At 41.8% G+C, this 20985-nt stretch overlaps 1 protein-coding gene across 3 annotated transcripts in view; it reads left to right on the plus strand.

Annotated features, from left to right (window-relative positions):
- The window catches only part of wdr33 (WD repeat domain 33), a 118489-nt gene extending 97959 nt beyond the window's left edge, over nucleotides 1-20530 (plus strand). For 2 of the 3 annotated variants that reach the window (XM_078563477.1, XM_078563478.1), the window contains exons 18-21: nucleotides 1923-2397; nucleotides 16957-17126; nucleotides 17763-17924; nucleotides 19991-20530. In XM_078563477.1, the coding sequence (XP_078419603.1) occupies nucleotides 1923-2397; nucleotides 16957-17126; nucleotides 17763-17924; nucleotides 19991-20214 (1031 nt within the window). In that variant the 3' untranslated portion in view covers nucleotides 20215-20530. Of the gene's footprint in view, nucleotides 1-1922; nucleotides 2398-16956; nucleotides 17127-17762; nucleotides 17925-18369; nucleotides 18586-19990 lie in introns of all 3 variants that reach the window. The other variant, XM_078563481.1, reaches the window with a different exon arrangement.
- The last annotated feature ends 455 nt before the right edge of the window (nucleotides 20531-20985 follow it).

A 20985-nucleotide genomic window follows, 5' to 3' on the forward strand; every position in this document is an offset into this window, starting at 1 on the left:
GTATATTAACAAACTTCAATGTGTAAGACACAAAAAACAGAGTCCGAACAACAAAGTGCACATTGCAAATAAGATGCTATTGACCTTGCAGCAGTTTTAAATAAGATCCTCGATGCATCATGTTTTGGAAACCGTACAATCTATTGATGACTCTATCACAGAGTATATGACTCCAGTTTTAAGAATTAAACTGATTGGCTAACTCACTAGCTTCTTTTGTCAGTGTTTGATCCCTGAACAGAGGGTGATATTTGGATGGTCGATATATCTGCAGGTCGAACTCAGTTGCTGATCTATTTTTGGCCAGGTGACTGGTTGTTACTCTGTGTAAGAGAAGTGCTCCATTTCAGAAGAGGCGAGAGGGAGCCTTCTCAAACCAGTTGAACCTGCAGGCGTTTCACCTCTTGTTGGCAGATCGATAATTGCCATTGATTGATCCATAAAGGTTCACAATCCCAACTGAAGTGGACTTGTACTTTTGACTGGCCCCGCCCACAAAAAATTTAGAAGGCTGGGGAAAGATGTGATTTAAAAAGACAAGTGGGACGCTTACTAATTTAAATTTTTTCCCATAGAGAGAGACAATTTATGCAACATATTGTATGGTGAATGAAGCAGTCTAAATTAAAGCATGTTCATCTTTTGCTCATTGTTGCAAAGGCTGACCTAACAGCCTTGAAACAGTCTCTTGCATTCACTTTCTAGTGCTCTGTAACACCAGACTATTTCAAATACAGCTGCAAAGAGTATTGCCATTTGTGACATTGTTGAGGTCAGATAGATGTGCCTCACTTAAGATAATGAGCAAGTTTAGGAAAATATCTGAAGTTTAAACCATCATCACACCTAATAAAGGCTGAAATTTAGATCACCTTTAGACTTTAGGCTAGATCACGTTTCCACACAGTGCCAAAAAGGAGCTCTGTGGTCGGTGACCTTCAATAAAACATCTTTGTCTTTCATTGCAAGACCTCAAATTAGTGCTGGGGATAATCCAGTAAAGTACATGTCATCAGATGTAATCCTAGCATACATTTATTTCATCAGAATTTTGCAAATTAATGCATTTACAGGTTTGTAGGTTAATCCATTTGGAGGTTTGTGAGTTTACAGAATCACAGGTTTGTGGATTGATTTACAGAAGTTTGCAGAGTCACTTTTTTTTTTAAGTGTCAGCTGTGGTATGGTGGGTAGCACTCTTGTCTCTGAGTCAGTAAGTTCTAGGTTCAAGTCTCACTCCAAAGACTTGCATACAAAGTGTAGGCTGGCACTCCCAGTGCAGTACTGAGAAAGTGTTAATTGGAGGCCAATCAGATGTCAAAAAAATGAGCAGGAGAGTTCTCCCCTGGTGTCCTGGCTAATATGTATCTATCAACTAACATCAGTAAAACAGGTCATCTGATCGTTGTCACGTTACTATTTTCGGGAGCTTCCTGTGCAAAAATTGGCTGTTGCATTATCTACATTATAGCCAGGACTACACTTCAAAAAGTACTTCAACATCTGTGAAGTATTTTGGTACACTCTGAAGTTGTTAAAGGCACTGTACAAATGCAAGTTTTTTAGTGTGGTTGGACAACACAGCACAGTTCCTATTCACTCATTGCTTGTCTATGTAGCTGCCTATAGGAAATCAAATATTTCAGCGACTGAGAGAAGTGTACATGAAGAAAAAAAAACACATCATAATGTTAGCAACAATTTATTGAGTGTTCCAAATGTATGATTTTGGAGCCCTCAGCTATTGCTGCTATATTAGTCTTTGGCCAGTAATTGGGTCGTCACTGTTTAGATGCACTTTTGGCTGGACAATCAATCTGCTCAGTACCACTGCATGAGGAGAATGGCCCTTCCATTTTTCTGCACATGTAGTTCATCTGTTTGTACTAATTAATAGCTTCAAATTGGTTTTGTTTTGACAGGTGAATCTCATGGTCCTCCAAACCATCACATGGGCCATCCACAGGAAATGAGGCGCGATCAGAGCGCAGAGCGTGATCCTGAACGGGGGCCTCCTTACAGGGGTTCCCATGACTGGGGTGATCCTCGAGAAAACAGGGGGTCCGCCGAGAGACGTGGCCCACCCCAAGACTACCACGATCGTTTTGAAGGACCGGATCAGTATCATGATGATTACCGGAAGGATGAGCGATACAGCCACAGGTCGAGGGAGTTTGAGAACCGTATGGGTCCACTACCTCTTGATGAGGGTTGGAGACGGGGGCCTGGTCCACAGCGGGATTTTCCTCCTGATCAGGAGTACAGGGACTTTGGGGATCCTGAGCACAGGGGCCCAAGCCGGGGTCCACCCCAAGGTTGGGATGGAAGGAAACCATTAGATGAACGATTCATGAGGGAGCCAGAAGATATGCGCTTTCGTGGGCGGAGGGATGACAGGTGAGAATAAATTCTGAGTAGTTATTGAGTGGCGAACCCTCTTACCTGCAGCTCTATTTAATCAAAAACACTGACCTTTTATTCGCAAATATATATATACAACTGGATTTTAAATGAAGTGCAATCTGATTTTAGACCCACACTACTGATTAGTATCGGAGAAACATTCCTTCAGCTGGAAGTGCAATTTATTGGGCTTTGCAGTGCAAAAAAGTCACAGCAGGTAGCTTTAGTATGACAATTATGTTACCCATGGAAGGGAGGTCAAAGAACAAGTGCGTCTGTTAAAAGATAAAATGGATCAAACTGTTAAGGGGAATATGGATATATCCATATGGGAATATTAGGTGTATCTTTTACAATGGCCCAGATTTTACGGTCAGTGGTGAAGTGGGAGTGTTTGCCACAGACCGTAGAAAACTGCCCATAACGATCTAGTGATCTCTGTGGCATGAGTTTCCCTTTTCTGGACAGCAGTTTAAATCTGGTGCCAGCTGAAGGGGATTTCTTGGCATGCAGCAACAGTAATGTCAGCAAGCAGGTGTATAACCATTGAAATTGAAGCATTCACACACAGCGAACCAGAAAGTTAAAAGCACTTAAAATCTTTCACTTTTAATTTATATTTTCAGAAAGTGAAATAAATGTGTGACTATTAAAATAGAAGCTAAAATAAAGGTAAACAGACTTGAAAATAATAAAATTGTTTTTAAAAAGTATGGAAGTTTTTATTGTTGCGGAGAAATTCAATATTCAACAAATATAAACTTAGCTTCTCAGAGCCAGTAAGGATGTTGAAGTTAGTATGCAGCTAAAACCCCAGAAACATCTCATTGAACAAAGTGTAACTTATTCAAGAGTCCAAAAGTGAATGAGTGGAAGTTCTCACCAGACCATGATTACAAGAGATTGCACTCTGCGAGAATCTCTTTGTATCTAGTGGAGAAATGTTCTGTACACTTGCTGATGGCAACTTCTGAATTTCTCCATTATTCTGTGCATGTCCGATCTCCCAAAGTTGCTGTCAGTTTTCAGTGGAGAACGATGGCGGAAGCTGACATTACAGAAAAAGAGGATTATAAAGAATTTCAGTCATCGTGCATGGAGCCAAACAATTTGTAGCGCATTCAGAGGCTAGTTAAAAAATATGTTAAGCAGAAACTGAAAGGTTCCTGGGCCTCATGGGAGACATCTGGAAAACAGTACCCGAGGAATGAAAAGAAGAAATTGATGATATCTTGACATTACTCAGAACTCCATAAATACTCCAATAGACAAATGCTGGAGAGTGGCCAATGTAGTCCTAAGTATTCAAAAAAGGAATAAAATACAAAATTGGCAATTTCAGGCCAGCTAACTTAAAAATCCATTGTGGAAAAGATTGAGCGCATTATATCTAAGGAACATAGGGAGCTGATGGTTTCGGATAATCCAGTGAATCATATGAGTGCAGTTAACTCAAATTTTCAAAAAACATTCAACAGAGTTCCTTATGCAAGTCTCATGAAACTGGTTAAGTTTTCCAAATATTAAGAATTGACTTGGCAACAGAAGGTGGTGATAATTGGGAGATTCCCTGTTTAGGAATTGAAAGGAGTAGAGCTGGATCAAGCCAAAAAAAGGACAGGCTTGTTGGTCCCAACAAACATTCCTAAAAATACTGCCGACTGAAACTGTGGAAAGTTTGAGTATACAACTGCAGCCTGCTGCTATAACACACTAAGTCTCCCTGATGCTTCTTTCAGCTGTGTGTAGGCACAAAGATGGAATCTGCTAAGAGACGGCATGTTCACCCTTTACTTGAGCTAATTAGCATTCATGCCTCCAGTCCTTCAGTGGTTTTAACGTAAACAGATAAGTCTTAAAATTCCTTCTGTAGATTTGAACAGGGTTTCAACCAGCATAGGAATGAATTTGAGCAGAGACATTATCAGCGGCACCCATCTCGAGGCAGACGTGGACCAAATTTTGACCCATATGATCAGTTTGAAGATTCGTACGTGTTTTTGTGTAGATTTGAAAATTAGATTTTAAATATCAGCCAATAGTAAGATCCCTGGAACCACTCTGCCTGGAAATTGGAAATGGGCAACTAGCCATCAAGCACTGCTGCTAGCTGGATGGAGCCCAGCAGTATATCAGATCCATGTACAGCTGGACCCACTTATTCAAGACAATTTGAAAATGCAAAGTTGCAATTCAAGCTCTATCCAGACATTTTGCATTTGCCTTTTCCGCAGACGGTTTGCTGAAAGTCCCTGTTTCCTGGGATAGCTTACCTGAGGCGAACAAAGAACTCCTTTATTGCTATTGGATTTATTTAGGAATTTCACCGTACCTTACTTTGTTTCAGAAGACTAGCATCAGCTATGCTAGACTCTTTTGATAACAGAATAAACTGTAAGCAAGTTTATTCACAGAAGCAGCAGTATAAGCAACAGTTGAATCAATTCAAATACAGTAGTGTGGAGCCAACTCAAAGGTTAAGCAGACAAATCAGCCAGACAGTCTTTTGAAAACGCCTTTCCCATCCTGGAGATCAAAATACTTCTCAAAGAAATAACAGACATTCCTCAGAGCAAACTGAATTGACGTTTCAGGAATCACATACAGAGATTCATTGTTTCCCCATTCCAAGGCTTGTCAACCACCGGACCAAGCTTTGAAGGTCAGTCTGAGACTGGGATTATCTACTTGAACAGTGTTGACAATCCTCATAATCTACAAACTCAGAGGTGTGATCATGCTGGGCTGTGGCCTTTGATCTATGATTGAGTTGTCTTCCAATTGACCCTTTACAGATCAAGACTAACAGCCTACTTGATTGGATTACAGCAATTATTTCTGCTGATACGTTCATTCATGAGCAGTTTTCAAAGTATTTACATTAAGGATATTTGTCCATTTCAGGATTGTCAAAGCAGCAATCTGTAGGCCATATACAGCTCCTGCACTCTGACAAGCCAACCCTCAAAACCCAGGCAACTCAGTCATATTGTACTTAATGTCATTGTTTGAATTTTGTGAGCTCGATGGTTTGAAAGACGTGTAGTCCCTTTGATGGATGAATTCTGCACCAAAGCACCAAGATCTGTCAGAATGAGAACTTGAGGTTCTGATGTAGAATTTATCCACTAACTAGGTGTCGACATGTCAAATTTACCCAAACTAAGGGTTGCTTGCAGTACTTATAGTAAGTGTTATGTAGAAGTGCGCCATAACTTTTGGAATGCCCAGATGGCACTTGGGCATTCTTCTCCATTTGCTGAATATGCCATTTCCCATGGCAGTATGATTTATAACTCCGGTAAATAACCAAACAGCCCTACCAAAAGCCCTTAACCTGACTCAAAGCAATAGTGCCCAGGTCTGACATACTCATAGACAACAAATGCTGTCTACATTGGCTTCTCGTGTCCTCTGAATGCCACAAAGTGCTTCACAATCTATGGATTACTTGTAAAGTACAGTCATTGTTGTTATGTAGGTAAGTATGGCAGCTCCCATAGGGAAGGTCCCATAGTGCTGCTGCTTTATCTGCCACTGATAATTAGTAGGAGCCTCTAAATTCTGCTGGCAATGTAGAACAGCAAGCACAGCCCAGGGGTGATGGGTGAATGGGACTTGCTGCAAATTGGGAAATGGGCAGTAGAGTTTTGGATGAGCTCAAGTTGGAGAGTGGAAGATGGGAGACTGGCCAGAAAAGTGTTAGAATAGTCAATTCTAGAGGTAACTTGTATCTTGATTTTGTGATGGTATTCCCCTGCTCAAGTCTCTGACCTTCCCCTCATGTAGTAACCTTGTTATGATGCTTCAGGCATTCCAAAGTTATGTTTTTTGGCCTTGACAGTTAACTCTGCTTTGGTTAACCAGGTCAGTCTGTATGAAATCAGTACAGACATTGATGCATGGGGCATGCTGAGAGGCCTATCTCTTTGAGTAACCAGCAATGGCTTCCATCCTTTCCATTCACCATCTTGAAGGGACAGTTGGCGGGCAGGCAAAAAGGCCAAGCGGCCTTTGCATTTTTTTTGGAAACCTCATCCACGAGCGGGATGAGGTTTCCAAAAGCAAAAAAAAATAAAAACTTTAATTTTTCATTAAAAACGAGTCACATGAGGGGACATGTTTCATTACATTTTTATATTTTTTCATATTTTTTCATCTCCCTGAGGGAGCTCTGTGCCTCAGGAAGATTTTGAAGCGCTTACTTGCACGCGTGCATGAAGTTTGCCCTCGGCCAGCTCTCCCTCCTCCCTTCTCTTCCTCCTCTCCCCCCATAGGCAGCGTTCAGTGCCGCTCACGTTTCACACTGGGCGGACCTTAATCAGCCCACCAGCGTGAAATCGCAGTCCGGTGCCGATCGCGGGCGGCTTCCCGACCGCCCCCGCCAAGCTCGCCCATCAAGGGCAAAATTCTGCCCAAAAAAAGTTTAGTCAAAGAGGTAGGTTTTAAGGAGTATCTTAAAGGAAATGGTGGCGAGAGAACTAGAGAGGCAGAGAGTTTTAGGGAGGAAATTCCAGAGTTTAGAGCCTAGGTGGCTGAAAGCATAGCCGCCAATGGTGGAGCGATTAAAACGGATGTGCAAGAGGCCAGGTTGGAGGGCACAGTAGGCTTTAGGGCTGGAGGAGATTACAGAGATTGGGAGGGGCTAGGCTGTGGAGGGATTTGAAAACAAGGAAAAGAATTTTAAAATTGAGGTGTTGCTGGTCTGAGAGCCAATGTAGATCAGCAAGCACAGGGGTGATGGGTGAATGGGACTTCCTGCAAGTTAGGAAATGGGCAGTAGAGTTTTGGATGAGCTCAAGTCGGAGGGTGGAAGATGAGAGACTGGCAAGGAGCGTGCTCGACCAGTGAGATCATAGCTGACCTGTGACCTAACACCATATACTTGCCTTTACCCAATATTCCTTAACACCTTCAGTTAACAAACATCTGCTGATCTCATACTAACACCACACTCCCTCTAAGGCTGGTATACCAGGTGCACACAGTACTCAGGGCTTTGTATAGTTGTAGCATGACGTCTGCTCCCTTGTGTTCTCACCCTCAAGATTTAAAGGCCAACACTCCGTTAGCGTGTTGGATTATTTTCTGTAACTGTCACATTTTACTGATCAATGTACATGCATCCTAAATCTCTTTAGACCTCCACGGTTTCTAGCTTTTCACCATTTAGAATATACCCTGATATATCCATTTTAAGCCCAAAGTGGATGACTTTACAATTGCCAACATTGAAATCCATTTGCTACAGATCTTCCCATTCATTTCATCTATGGATATCTTTCTAATTTTACATTCTGATCTACACTGCCACAATGCTTCCTACCTTTGTCTCATCAAAAAACTTAGATGGTGGTATGGAAAGCCACATATCCAAGTCATTAATAAATACAGTGAATAACTGAGTAAATCCCAGAATGGAACTTTGTGGGACACCATTAGCCACATCCTGCCAAATAGAGTACCTGCCCATTTATCCCCACTTTGTCACCTGCTACTCAGCCGACTTCCTAACCAGGTCAATAATTTGCCAACAATTCTATGGGCTTCACCTTTAGTCAACAGTCTCTTAAGAGGGACTTTATCAAATACCTTCTGGGAGTCCATATAAATAACATTTATTCTCTTATCCACTACTTTAGTTACCTCTTCAAAAAAAATCAATCAGGTTCATCATACATGATCTACTCTTTACAAATCCATGCTGGCTGTCTCTGATCTGCTGAAAATTTTCCAAGTATTCAACCACTCTATTCTTAATTACCGACTCTAGTGATATCTCAACAACAGATAGAAGGCTAACTGGTCTGCCATCCTGGATTCCTCCTCTCACCTTTCTTAAATAGTTAAATGACATGCAATTTTCCAATCTAAAGGAATTATTTCTGAATAGAGAATTTCACAAGATCATCATTAGAGCATCTGCAATGTTCTCACTTACATCTTTTAAAACCCTGGGATGGAATCCATCTGGTCCTGGGAGTTTGTTACTCTCTAGTGCCATTATTTTCTTGTCTGTAATTTTGCTAACCCTAATTTTGGAGAGTCTGTGTCCCCTATTCAATAATTGTTTTCCTCGAGATATCATGTTGATTTCTCTCTCGATTGTAAATACTGACACAAAGTAATTATTCAGCATGTCTGCCATTTCCTTATTTTCATTGGCAATATCATCATTATCAGTTTTCAAAGGGACCCACGTTGCTCCTGACCACCCTCTTTTTTTCTAACATAATTGTAAAGAACAATTTGTATTTGATACCCCTCGCAAGTTTCTTTTCATACTAAGAGCTATAAAAAGGGAATACCTGTTTTATCAGCTTTTGCTGTTGCCATTTGAGAGGCTGTACTAATGTCTATATACAGTTGGTTTCCAATAAGAACATTTACAACTACAGTTATGCATAGATAACTGCACCTCTGCTGTTGTCAATGTTGGGAATTTGTACTAGGCAATCGCTGCCTGAAATGAATGTTGAGAAAACAGTAGCATCTTTGATATCCTGTCCTGTCTCGATATTGCGAGCAAAAGTGTGCAAACTAAACTGTACACTCTAATCTGTTGTTGTGTCATCTTCCATGTACTATTATTCAACCTCAGTTGCCAGCTATGCTCATCAGGTACTTGTATAAGGACTGTTTCGTGGGGAAAAGTAAGCAGACGCTGGCCCTTCAAGTTTATTTTCCTATGAGTACTTAGGTTTGGGGGTCGGTGTTAAATTTCTTTACACAAGCTGAATAAAATATTTTCCCTCAGCTATTCAATCTTCAATTAATACAAATTATTAGGTTCACATCCAAATGGAAGAACTGCAACAAAGACGATAAACCTATGGTTCGAACCCTTGGTCTGTCAACAGGTTAAAAATTGATTAGCTTGTCTCTTCTGTGTGTGTGTGTATCTGTATAGTGCCTTCCTCATTAGCTGGACAATTAATGTGAGTGATTAATCTCAAAAGATTTGATAGCATTTGACAGGATATAAGATCTCTTGTCTCACAGCACAGTGGACTCATTCTTTAAGGTTATTTTTGAGCTCCCCTGAATTACCCACACAAACACCTCCATAAAATGACCATCTTATTTTCGACTACTAAACAATGACCTAAAAACCTTAATAAAAGCAGAATACTCCAGATGCTGGAAATCTGAAATTAAAAACAACGTGCTGGAAAAACTCAAGAGGTCTGGCAGCATCTGCGGAGATAGAAACAGAGTTAACGTTGAATTGAATCCTTGTCTACAGAATGTGATCTCTTCAAACTTATAATTCAGTGTCAACTTATATTTGTTTTAAGTCTGTGTGAAGATGGATGTTATAGTTTTTAATATTTTTGGGGTTATGATGGTATTCTGTAAAGAAAGCTGTTAAACTTCAATAGTTGTTTGGAAATGAAGACCAAAACCAAGACAGACTCTTTCAGACAGAATCTTTTGCTGGTCATAAAACTGTCAATAGCCAAAACTTCTCTCACCTGTTATCCTTTTTATACAACAAATATACAACAAATAGGTACTTAGGTTGTTTACTAATATTAGCAATTGAACTCCTTTAACTGTTTCCTTCCCCTCTTCTAAATGGTAATTCTTAAGTTTATATAAATCACAAAAAAAAATCAATATATTTTTTCATTCAATAAATTCACCTTATTCCCCTCCTTAACAAAAAAAGAGAACACATGTATAGGTATGTCCACACAAAAGGAGTATTCCTGTTTTTGTCATCTTAAAGAAAAAGACGTCCCTCTTTGAGGATCTCTAATAACACCTTGGAGCTCGCTCCTCTTTTGGTGAACTGGACAGATAATTGTAGCTGCTGTCAATCCATTTGATCTTGGCAATCTCCTTATTCTCGAGTATCTGTTTTCAGCTTGCAATGTCAATTCGCAATCTCTTCGTTAACGCACTTTGTAGAGTGAACATTTTCCCTAAGTGACTTATTATCTAAGACATTCGATAGGTACCATTCCAGAATACCCTCTCCTATTTAAATTTCTGCCAGTATCTTTGATATAAAAGAATGCCATATCTACCTCTCAAGGTAGAGAGTCTCCACTGCCAACGTACGTTTTACAACTTTGTATCTTTTTAGTTTCCCATACCAAAGGGCAGCATTTGCCTTTTTCCTCCAATGAGAAATATTATAAATCCGCCTGCACACAAAAATCCATCACATAGATTTGCATAAGACGCATCACTAAACACAGAATCACAGAGCGCAGAAGAGGCCCTTCGGCCCATCAGGTCTGCACCGACATGTGAGAAACACCTGACCTACCTACCTAATCCCATTTACCAGCACTTGGCCCATAGCCTTGAATGTCATGACGTGCCAAGTGCTCATCCAGGTACTTTTTAAAGGATGTGAGGCAACCCGCCTCCACCATCCTCCCAGGCAGTGCATTCCAGACCGTCACCACCCTCTGGGTAAAAATGTTTTTCCTCACATACCCCTTAAACCTCCTGCCCCTCACCTTGAACTTATGTCCCCTTGTGACTGACTCTTCAACTAAGGGGAACAGCTGCTCCCTATCCACCCTGTCCATGCCCCTCAATCTTGTACACCTCGATCAGGTCGCCCCTCAGTCTTCTCTGCTCCAACGAAAACAATCCAAGTCTATCCAACCTCTCTTCGTAACTTAAATGTTTCATCCCAGGCAACATCCTGGTGAACCTCCTCTGCACCCCCTCCAGTGCAATCACATCCTTCCTATAATGTGGCTACCAGAACTGCACACAGTACTCCAGCTGTGGCCTCACCAAGGTTCTATACAACACAGTTTCATTTTTCTAAGATCACCTGAAGATGGGAATTTCAAAACACACTGCCAATGTTTGTTTGCTAGAATGATTTCTTCAACCTTGGGATCATTCATTTTAGTGCTGAATTCCAAAATGTCAAACTGACATCCGGCCTTGTTTGTTTGCCTAGCCAATTGAGTTGCCCAGTTAGACTTCTGAGTTCCTCATCTTCCATTTCAGAAGTTGCTGTATCTTTCTGGGAAGCCCTATCATGACTAATTGCAATGGGATTGACATTCTCTAAGTAGGATTGCTGATGTAAAATAACATGTGATCTGCTCTGCCTGATTTCCAATTTTAAACTCCGCCATTAAACACACCAGAAGCCTGACTTCCAATTTTAAACTCTGTTCTGAGCCCATTAATGACAACTGTTTCAAATTCACGACTACCACCCCACAAAAAAATCATTTACATGCATCATAAAGATGCCTGCAAGTTTCCCTCCATGGTGCTAACAAAACATTGCCAGGTCTGCTTCCAATTTAAGACAACCCAACATAACAAAACTGACCTCACTAAGAAATACTAAATTCTGGAGGCATCATTTAAACCATATACACATTTATTTAGCTTCCAGAGAGTCCCTTCAGCATTTGACGCCTCTTTCAGTAGATGGAGAAAAACTTCCCTTTGAAGTTTATGTCCCTGCAAAAAAGCAGCTTTAATATCAATGGTCACCCAATTTTTCTTCAAACCCTCGTGCCACTAGCCTGGCTTTAGCTTTACAAGTCCCATCAGGAAGCACCTTTTCTTTGCACATCCATCTATGAGACAGAACTGGTTGTTCCCTATCTGGTACCTCTGTGTATACCCCAAATTCTTTCCAAATATGTGGTTCTTGTTGCTTGGCATCCTTTATTAATTTATCGTCTAATTTCTTTGAAGCTACTAAGACTTCTTGATCACATGGGCTTAGCATTACCAGTCTGTGCCATATTCTTTGACCTTGTTAAGCTACACCCTCTATCCTGCCCTCTATCATGCTCTGGACTGTTACGGTTTGATCTCCCTCTCCCAATTACAGATGTTCTTTCAACAGTTCACAATCTCCTTCTAGAGGCATGTTCACTCTCAGACCCACTGTCTGAACTGATGCTACGTTTTCGTGCCTTCCATTTTTGTACTTCATGTTCCCAATCCATAGGCTTATCTCACACGTTTAACCAGTTTTGATATTTTCCAGTGGCCTTCCCTGCTCTTCCTATAATTGTCGCATCCCGCCATTGACTGGCCCCTTGGCGAGTATGTAACTTTAGTGCCAGCTTTCGGCAGTTGTCCTCTGGGACAAATTGCCTCATCTTGTTCATCCGAATTACTGTCTCCATCTTCAGATACCCTGTCAACTTCAGCTCCCTGGTCCTCACAATCATGCAACATATGGGTATGAGAAGTACATGGTTCCTCATCCCTTCCTACAACCTTTCCGGACCCGCAAATTTGTAATCGTGCCAACTAACCTTGATGAGTGTACCCGAATAGTCTGGTTCCCATGTTGTAAAATAGCAGTTTTACTATCTTTACCTATAATCTTTCCTGGGTCTTTCAACTTGTTTAAGTCCATCTCTTTTATAGTATACCATGTCTCCCCGATTGAAAATACTTTTCGATGGTCATACATTGTGTCTTAGAATTCGGCGAGCTCTATCTGAAACTTTGGCTTTAAGGTATGCTCTTCTACCTGTGTGAAGTGCCTTTAAATGCTCAGAAAAGGTAGAGCTGATTGTGGTTGCCTCCCAAGCTGGGGGATGATCACTCAGGACTGTAGGAATTTTTGGTTTCAACCAAATATGGATGAAAGCCCCCAATTATCTGCAGTGAATTCATGGCATGGACAGCCCATGCTAGAGCTGATGTTAATTTACAGCTTGGTCTACCCGCCAGTATTTTCCGAAGCATCTCAGCTATCACCGCATGATTCCTTTCACACACTGTTACTAAAGGGACTTTCAGCTGCAGTATTCATAACTATTATATTCATGTTATCACACACATCCCAGAACTCGTTATTAGCAAACTACCCCCGCCGTGCCATTGTCAGCGAGGAATCTCGGTGGTGGTCCCAACCTAGTCCCTATCCACTTTTCCATTATCTAATCCACAACTATTTTCTTTTCTTTACTGTAAATGATTGTTCACTGGCTAAAACTTTTTGCCAAATCTACGAAATGTAAAATAAAAATGTTCTTTTCTTTATCCCACACCTTTAAATCCAATGCCACAACTTCATTGAAATCCCTTGCTAAGGGTGCACTCACTATCGGCCGTGACTGTGTCCTTCTGTATTTCTTACATATAGAGGAGATAAACGATAGATGTGATATATGTTTAGTGTACTCTCCATCCCTTGGCAAAGTGGGCAAACTGCTGATGCAATTTTAACAATTTGCTTTTTGTCTTCTAAATTCCTAACCCCTGATGCTAAGAACACTTATTTAATCTCCTTAGTAGAAAAATTAGGTTACATTAAAGGAATACAGTAGTGTCCAGATTGCATAAATTGTAAACCCACAGGTTTTCTCAATACGATGGCCTTGTTATTTTCCATATCCAGCTTCATTTGCCTTTCTTCATCAAAGGCCTGCTCAACATTAATGGTATTTTGCTAGACACTACATCAGTGCTAATGAAATGATTGACTCCAGCTATCTTACAGGGAATCACCACCCTTTTTAAAGACTTTAGGGTATTATCATCTCCAGATCTAAAACTGATGGAATTCTCAAATTCTTTAATCTTACTCCAATCCTTGTCATTTAAGGAGTCCAGGTAGCATTTTAACCAGTCTATCCCACGCACAGTAGATGTGCATCCACTATCTAGCGCCGCACAGTTGCAGGACTGCAACCAAGACATTCATCACTGGGCTGAAACTTCTTGGATCTAATACAATGCCTTATTCAATATCTCCATCTCTTTCTTCAGAGTCTTCTGTCTCATGTTTAATTTCGAGCACCTTATATTGTTTAGGACAGTTCATTGCAAAATGGTATTTTGAATCACACCTAAAACACTCACCACACCCTGGGCATTCATGGGGTTAATTTTTTTTGTTGTAATTCCCTAATTCTTTTCTCCTGCCATAATTGTCAAAGGCGTTTCTGTCTTCATTGTTTCTAGATACAAATCTCCTTTCGTACTGATGCCTGCGTCCTGTTTCTAAACGATCTTGCCATCCCATTAACATTGTATCCTCCATTTTTTGTCTTAATGCTGAATGGCTCATTTGCGCCACGAACACTGCCAGAAAGGAATGCTTTCAGAGGATTTTTTTTAAAAAAGAGCTTCTGACATCTGTTCTAGCAGTGTGTGTCTTTCTGCAAACCTAACTCCCGTTAGAACTAGAAAGCCTGTCCATATTCGATACTTTTGCATAGTCTAGTAATTTAAATGCCAGCACCAATTGGGTAATTTCTAGATGGAACTTTCACAGTCTTATATATGTCTACTGAATACCATTATGTAGTCTTATATGGAACTATCCTCCAACTTCCTAAATTTGTCATGCTTCGTAAGCACTTAATAAATCATCCTTTTGATAGATCTTACCCATAAAATCTAATAATATCTCTAAACCTTCATCTGTGTCCAAGTGCTCAGGCTCCAACTCCAAAAATACTTTACATCTTATTTTGCTTTTGTATGATAACGAAAGTGCCAAGGCCATTCCGTGTTTTTTCTTCGGCAAGGACGTAACCCATGTCCACATAGTTACTTCATTCTTCCATTGCTCATAGGGTTCACTGTCAGAAAACATCGGTGGATAATCATACCCCAAAACTTTATATTTTGATTCAGCCATTTTTTTTGAGTGACTCCAGACCACTCTGCTCTTAAAGTTAACTCCAAATACAGTCTTTTGTCTGAAAAAAGCTTAGTTTCCAATCTTTTACTTATGAGCAGCAACCATCCTCTGCTACCACTGTTAAGCTTCAGTAGTTGTTTGGAAATGAAGACCAAAACCAAGACAGAGTTTTATTGCTGGTCATAAAACTCTCCACAGCCAAAACTTGTCTCACCTGTTATCCCTTTTATACAACCAGATTGGTACTTGGATTGTTAACTAATAATTAGCAATTGAACTCTTCAACTGTTTCCTTCCCCAACAAATGCTGTGTGTGTCCATGGGTAATTAAACTGGGGGAAGGTTAGTAAAGACAGCTTCTCTGTGGGAACTGAGAGATGAAAGGTAAAGGTGCTGGATGCATGCATTTGTAAAGAGAGGCTGTGGTGAAGTTGGACTTACAAGTAAATAAGTTGGGTTTTAAGATTTGCATAAGGTGATAGATAAGGTCTTGACTTTTCAGCTGTTAAATTTCAAAGCGGAGTTTAGAAGTGACGAGGGCTTCTACAACTTACAACGGTTCCATAAGTAAACAAGACAAGGTTATTAAATTTTATTTGATCTGAAAGTGGAGGTAATAGGAAAACATGAAATATTTTTATATTTTGGAAAAGCTGAGTTCGCAGAGGTGCTTAGGACAATGGAGTCTAAGATGAAAGGGACAACAAAGATATTTAAGTAAAGATATTTAGTTGAGTAGTGGTGGCTGTGTGGGGGAGATGTCCTGAGGCCAGCTCTGTGCTGAGAAAAGTTGTGAATTTGAAGTAGCCATCCAGTTTCAAACCAGAAAAGTTGTCGTTTTGAGAAACCATTCTGGGGTTCTGAACTTTTTTTGGATTTCCACAGCAGAATGGAAGAGAGTGAGAAGTTGTGTGGTATACTCTTTACTAAAGTGATGGCAGTTTTGCCTTGGGTAATATTACTGGATATTTATGGTTAAAAATCTATAAGGGAGCTGTTGCGTCCTGCCCTTGTGGGGTTTTTTTCTGGCAATGTTTTGTAAGGCTGTTTTAACTGTGTAATTTTAATCTTGTGTGCTTAAGTCTTTTTTCTTCTTGTTAATAAATCTTCTAATTTTAAGATCCTAAAAGTGTTACTATTCTATGCTTCTGGAATCAATAGTTTTCCCCTCATTTTCAAAGTACAAAAAGAAAGGTTATGATCAGTAAGACAAGTTTCCCTCTGGGATTTGGCTTGCTCAACTGCAGTCATACATCTGTTATTTCAGATTGCCTTCAGATTGTTGTGGTGCCCATGCTTTGATTAATGGTCTTCTAGGGCAATCGTAAATTACACTGTCTCAAATTTTATCTCAGGAAATCATGGGCGTAGATATTTAACCTCCCTTTGCAAGCATAATTTTGCTTTGGCGAGGATCGCTTTAATGATAGACCATTGCATTCTCTGTGATCAGATAAAGGGCATCTACCAATCTCAGTAGTTAGTTTGTGAGGGTAAAGCATTTTGTTTGAATGAGTAGTCGATGTACCTAATGAGCCACAACCCCCAGCTGAGGAATGACACAAGATGGAGCTCATGTGCTATGTTTAAGCAATGGATTGTAATGCTGGGATAACATAGGATTTGTATTATTTGAAATATTAATACTGAGATCGAATTTATATGAGCAGAATGTCAGTATTTGTGACCATGTTGTTGTTGAGTGTGTTTATGCAGCTTTAGTGGGACCTGTACAGAACCCCTGGAGCTCGGATCCAATGATGGATCAGGCTGTATGTCATGTGAACATTATAGTTTATGCTGGTTGTACTTGTATTTCTGAAAAGCTTCAGAGCCTCAGAGCACTATATGGTCACCATTCTTCATTAGATGAGGAAATGGCATGGTTGATTAGGCCTGTGAGACCACAAGAGCTGTGAGTGAACCTCCAAATATTGTCTTTCCAGGTTCCGGCCTGTTCGAGGGGGATCGCGACATGATGGTCGTGGCCCACGAGGGAGAGATGCTTTCGTGAATATGGACGAGTTCATGGGTGATGAGGAGTTTGACCAATCAGAAGAGAATGCAAGGGGCCGTGACCCAGGAGGGAGAGGACGGGGCCGCGGAGCAATGCGAGGTATGGCTGAGCCTCTGTACCATATTCATATTGGCAGTTTATTGGCTATGCATTGAGCTATTTTTAAATACTAGATGTGTGGCCAACTTAAAAAGCATTTCAAGCACACAAAGTGGTTGCTGGTACAGAAGAACCCAGTTGCATCTCAACAGTGAGATACAATGTCGGTGGAGGGTGATGTAAAGTAAAGCATGCTGGAGTACAGATTTAATTGCAGTCCATTTACAGAGTACCCCCATCAAAACATTGACCCATTCACAGCTGAGCGTGCTTACAGGCTGCCCCTGGTATCCCTGCTTGCCACTGGGACATTAGAACAGGGGTAGACCATTCAGCCCCCCAAACCTGCCCTTCTTTTAGATTGTGCATTTTAACTCTCATCGACCCATTTTAGTTTCATAACCCTCAATGCCCTTACCTAACAAAAACTTATTAATCTTATTTTTGAAAGCTTCTAGCTCTAATTTTAAGGTTCTGCCCACTTATTCTGGACTCCCCCACCAGAAGAAATAATTTCTCTCTATCTACTCAGCAAGTATCTTTAATCACCTTAAGTACCTCATGATATTGCAAGGTAACGGTACAGAAAGATAGGATGGCTTCTAATATTGAGTTGTTTCATTTTTGGTTTTGCAGGCGGGCGAGGAGGCCTCCTTCCTCTACCTGGCCACGACGAATTCCCTCGCTTTGAAGGTGGCCGTAAATCAGAGAAAAGGCCATTGTCTCCAGGAGGTCACCGTGATGGCTGGGGAGGGCGAGGAGATCGAGGTGAAATCCATGATGCCAGCAGAGAACAAGGTTTGTTCTGGGGATCTTCAACATCCTCAATCAAACATTAAATCATGAAGCAGAACCCCAGTGGTAGGGTCGGGGGGTCGGGAGGGGTGCGGAATTGTGTGTGCCTAGGCCACTGTGTACGCAATTATATAGATATACAAGTCTATGCGGTTGTATATCTTGAAACCTGCTCCTCCCTTCAAGAAGCTATAGCTAATTTTTGGGTTATTATGCAAAACTCAACTAGGAATCTGGCTGTGGCATTTTCAGCTGCCTGAACGAAAACACAATCTATGATTTTTTTATGCCAAACGTTTTTAATTTTCTTTTTAATCAGCTCTAAAGTTTGAGCGGCCCATAGTCAGAATATAAATTGTGGTTTGGTACGTAGCTGATTTACAAGAGGCCTTTACTATGAAGTTTCAGTTCGTCTTCCTATCCTTCACATACTTGTCTGATTGGACAGGTGTGGCTGGCCGCAGTCACTATGCAGATGATTCTCGCCAGAACCACGCGCCTCATGATGGCCAGTCTCCAGGCAGCAGGGAGAGACCTACATCACTCCATAGCATGGACACTGCCTCACTTCCGCCCCGCAAGCGACCATGGTATGAAGGGCCAGGAACACCTGATCAAAGGGATTTGGATGCACCTGGTCCCCCGGCTGAGGATAGAGGCCCAAGTAAGTTTCTGTCTGTGTGTGTCCATCCAAGGCTGCACCAGCAGCAGGGTGGTCACAGGGCATCTGACTAGTCAAAGCTGCTCTGCAGTGGCAGCACCCTTTACCCACGCAGGGTTTAGTTCAGAAGGGGATGCAGCGCAAACGCAGCCCCTTGCCGATCTGCACCATTCCAGCAATGGAACAATCCAGCGGCAGTGAGGGATTGCTACAGGAGCCACCCTGTTGCTGCACAAAGCCATATGGAGCAGCATGGCAAAACCAAGTGCTTGTAGCTTATCCTGTGTAAATCAGTGCTGAGGCAGTCAGAGCTGGAGGGTTTGGTCTTCACTGATGATGTTAAAGTTTATTGATGTTTGAGCAAAGTACCCAAGCTTGGCCGCTTGAAGGGATTAATCACTCGTTTGTGTTTCACTTGATTTGGGGCACTTTGCTGTTCTCTAAGACAAGCAGGTTCCACGTGCTGTGCGGCTGCTACCAGTAGTGAGCTAGCGTCGCAGCAGCAAAGCAGAATGTTAGTGTTGGCTGTTTTGTCGCTGATCACAGAATCACAGATTGACACAGTGCAGAAGAGGCTGTTCGGCCCATCGAGTTTGCACCGACATGTGAGAAACACCTGACCTACCTACCTAATCCCATTTACCAGCACTTGGCCCATAGCCTTGAATGTTATGATGTGCCAAGTGCTCATCCAGGTACTTTTTAAAGGATGTGAGGCAACCCGCCTCCACCACCCTCCCAGGCAGCACATTCCAGACCGTCACCACCCTCTGGGTAAAAATGTTTTTCCTCACATCCCCCCCTAAACCTCCTGCCCCTCACCTTGAACTTATGTCCCCTTGTGATTGACTCTTCAACTAAGGGGAACAGCTGCTCCCTATCCACCCTGTCCATGCCTCTCATAATCTTGTACACCTCGATCAGGTCGCCCCTCAGTCTTCTCTGCTCCAATGAAAACAACCCAAGTCTATCCAACCTCTCTTCGTAATTTAAATGTTTCATCCCAGGCAACATCCTGGTGAATCTCCTCTGCACCCCCTCCAGTGCAATCACATCCTTCCTATAATGTGGCGACCAGAACTGCACACAGTATTCCAGCTGTGGCCTCACCAAGGTTCTATACAACACCAACATGACCTCCCTACTTTTGTAATCTATACCTCGATTGATGAAGGCAAGTGTCCCTAATGCCTTTTTCACCACCCCACTAACATGCCCCTCTGCCTTCAGAGATCTATGGACACACACGCCAAGGTCCCTTTGTTCCTCAGAACTTCCTAGTGTCATGCCGTTCAGTGAATACTTCCTTGTCAATGCAGAGGCATTTGTTATAAAATACTCAGCATAGGATGCCACAGAGAGGAGTAGGATTTGAAATTACCTGTCCTTTTAATGGATTGTTTTACAGGCCGGAGTGGGCCAGCCTCATCACCGCGCCTGCCCAAGTCTGGCCGTTCCAATTCGCACGAGGGAGATCGACATGATGGTTTCCACCGAGATGATGGATTCACTGGCCCCACAGGCCCCCCTCCCCGGGGTGGAGCCAGAGGCGGGCCCAACTGGGGAAGGAGTGGCAAGGGCTCGGGTCCGGTGCCACGCCGAGGCTCCTCCAGAGGCAGCAGAGGAAGATGAGTGGAGCAGCGGCTGAGAGAATAGATTTTACTCAAGATGCCCAGTGACATGTACAGTCTTTCAGCTGGAACTTGTGCGTGTGGCCTGTGTGCGGGTCTGGCCTTGGGAGAAGCAGTGATCGTTCCTTTTTCAGTTTTGTACAGTTGGCAGCAGTGTTTGTTGTTAAACTCCAGCAGTTTTAGTGTTGTGGGCTCTGGAGCATTGCCACACACAGTGATATGTGTCAGAACAGAACAGTTCTGACTCCATGTACAGTTTGTCTCGAGTGTCATTTTGTATGACTACACAATATAATTTGTGCAAAATTTAACAAAAAGACATGAAGACTGGCCTGTTTTTATTTTGCCGCATATTGCATCACACACCTGTTGATTGTCTTGTGAGGTCCTTGCCTGAATCACACATTCAGAACTAAAAATGGTTTCAAAATATTAGTGCAAGGCTCGTCTGGTCAATGAAATTTGATGCTGACTCCAATAAGACAGATGTGCTAAAAAACAGTAAGCAGGTACTGATAGGCAGCATAGAGACACCACATGCAAACATGTGGCATCTAGGAAACATGCCACATTACAGCAACCCTTCAGTACTATGCTGAGGTGTCAGCCTAGATTATGCACTCAAATGCTAAGCCAAGCTAGCGCACAAGTTGGGATATTGCAGAGACACTGGCCTGGCAGCAAAGGTACAGGTAATTTGAAACATGTTGCAGATACAAGTATAGACATCTCACAAGCAGATATGGGCAATTCAATCAAAGGCACAGAGAGC

The sequence above is a fragment of the Cetorhinus maximus genome, chromosome 19 (genome assembly GCF_964194155.1).
Source record: "Cetorhinus maximus chromosome 19, sCetMax3.hap1.1, whole genome shotgun sequence".
Taxonomy (NCBI): Eukaryota; Metazoa; Chordata; class Chondrichthyes; order Lamniformes; family Cetorhinidae; genus Cetorhinus; species Cetorhinus maximus.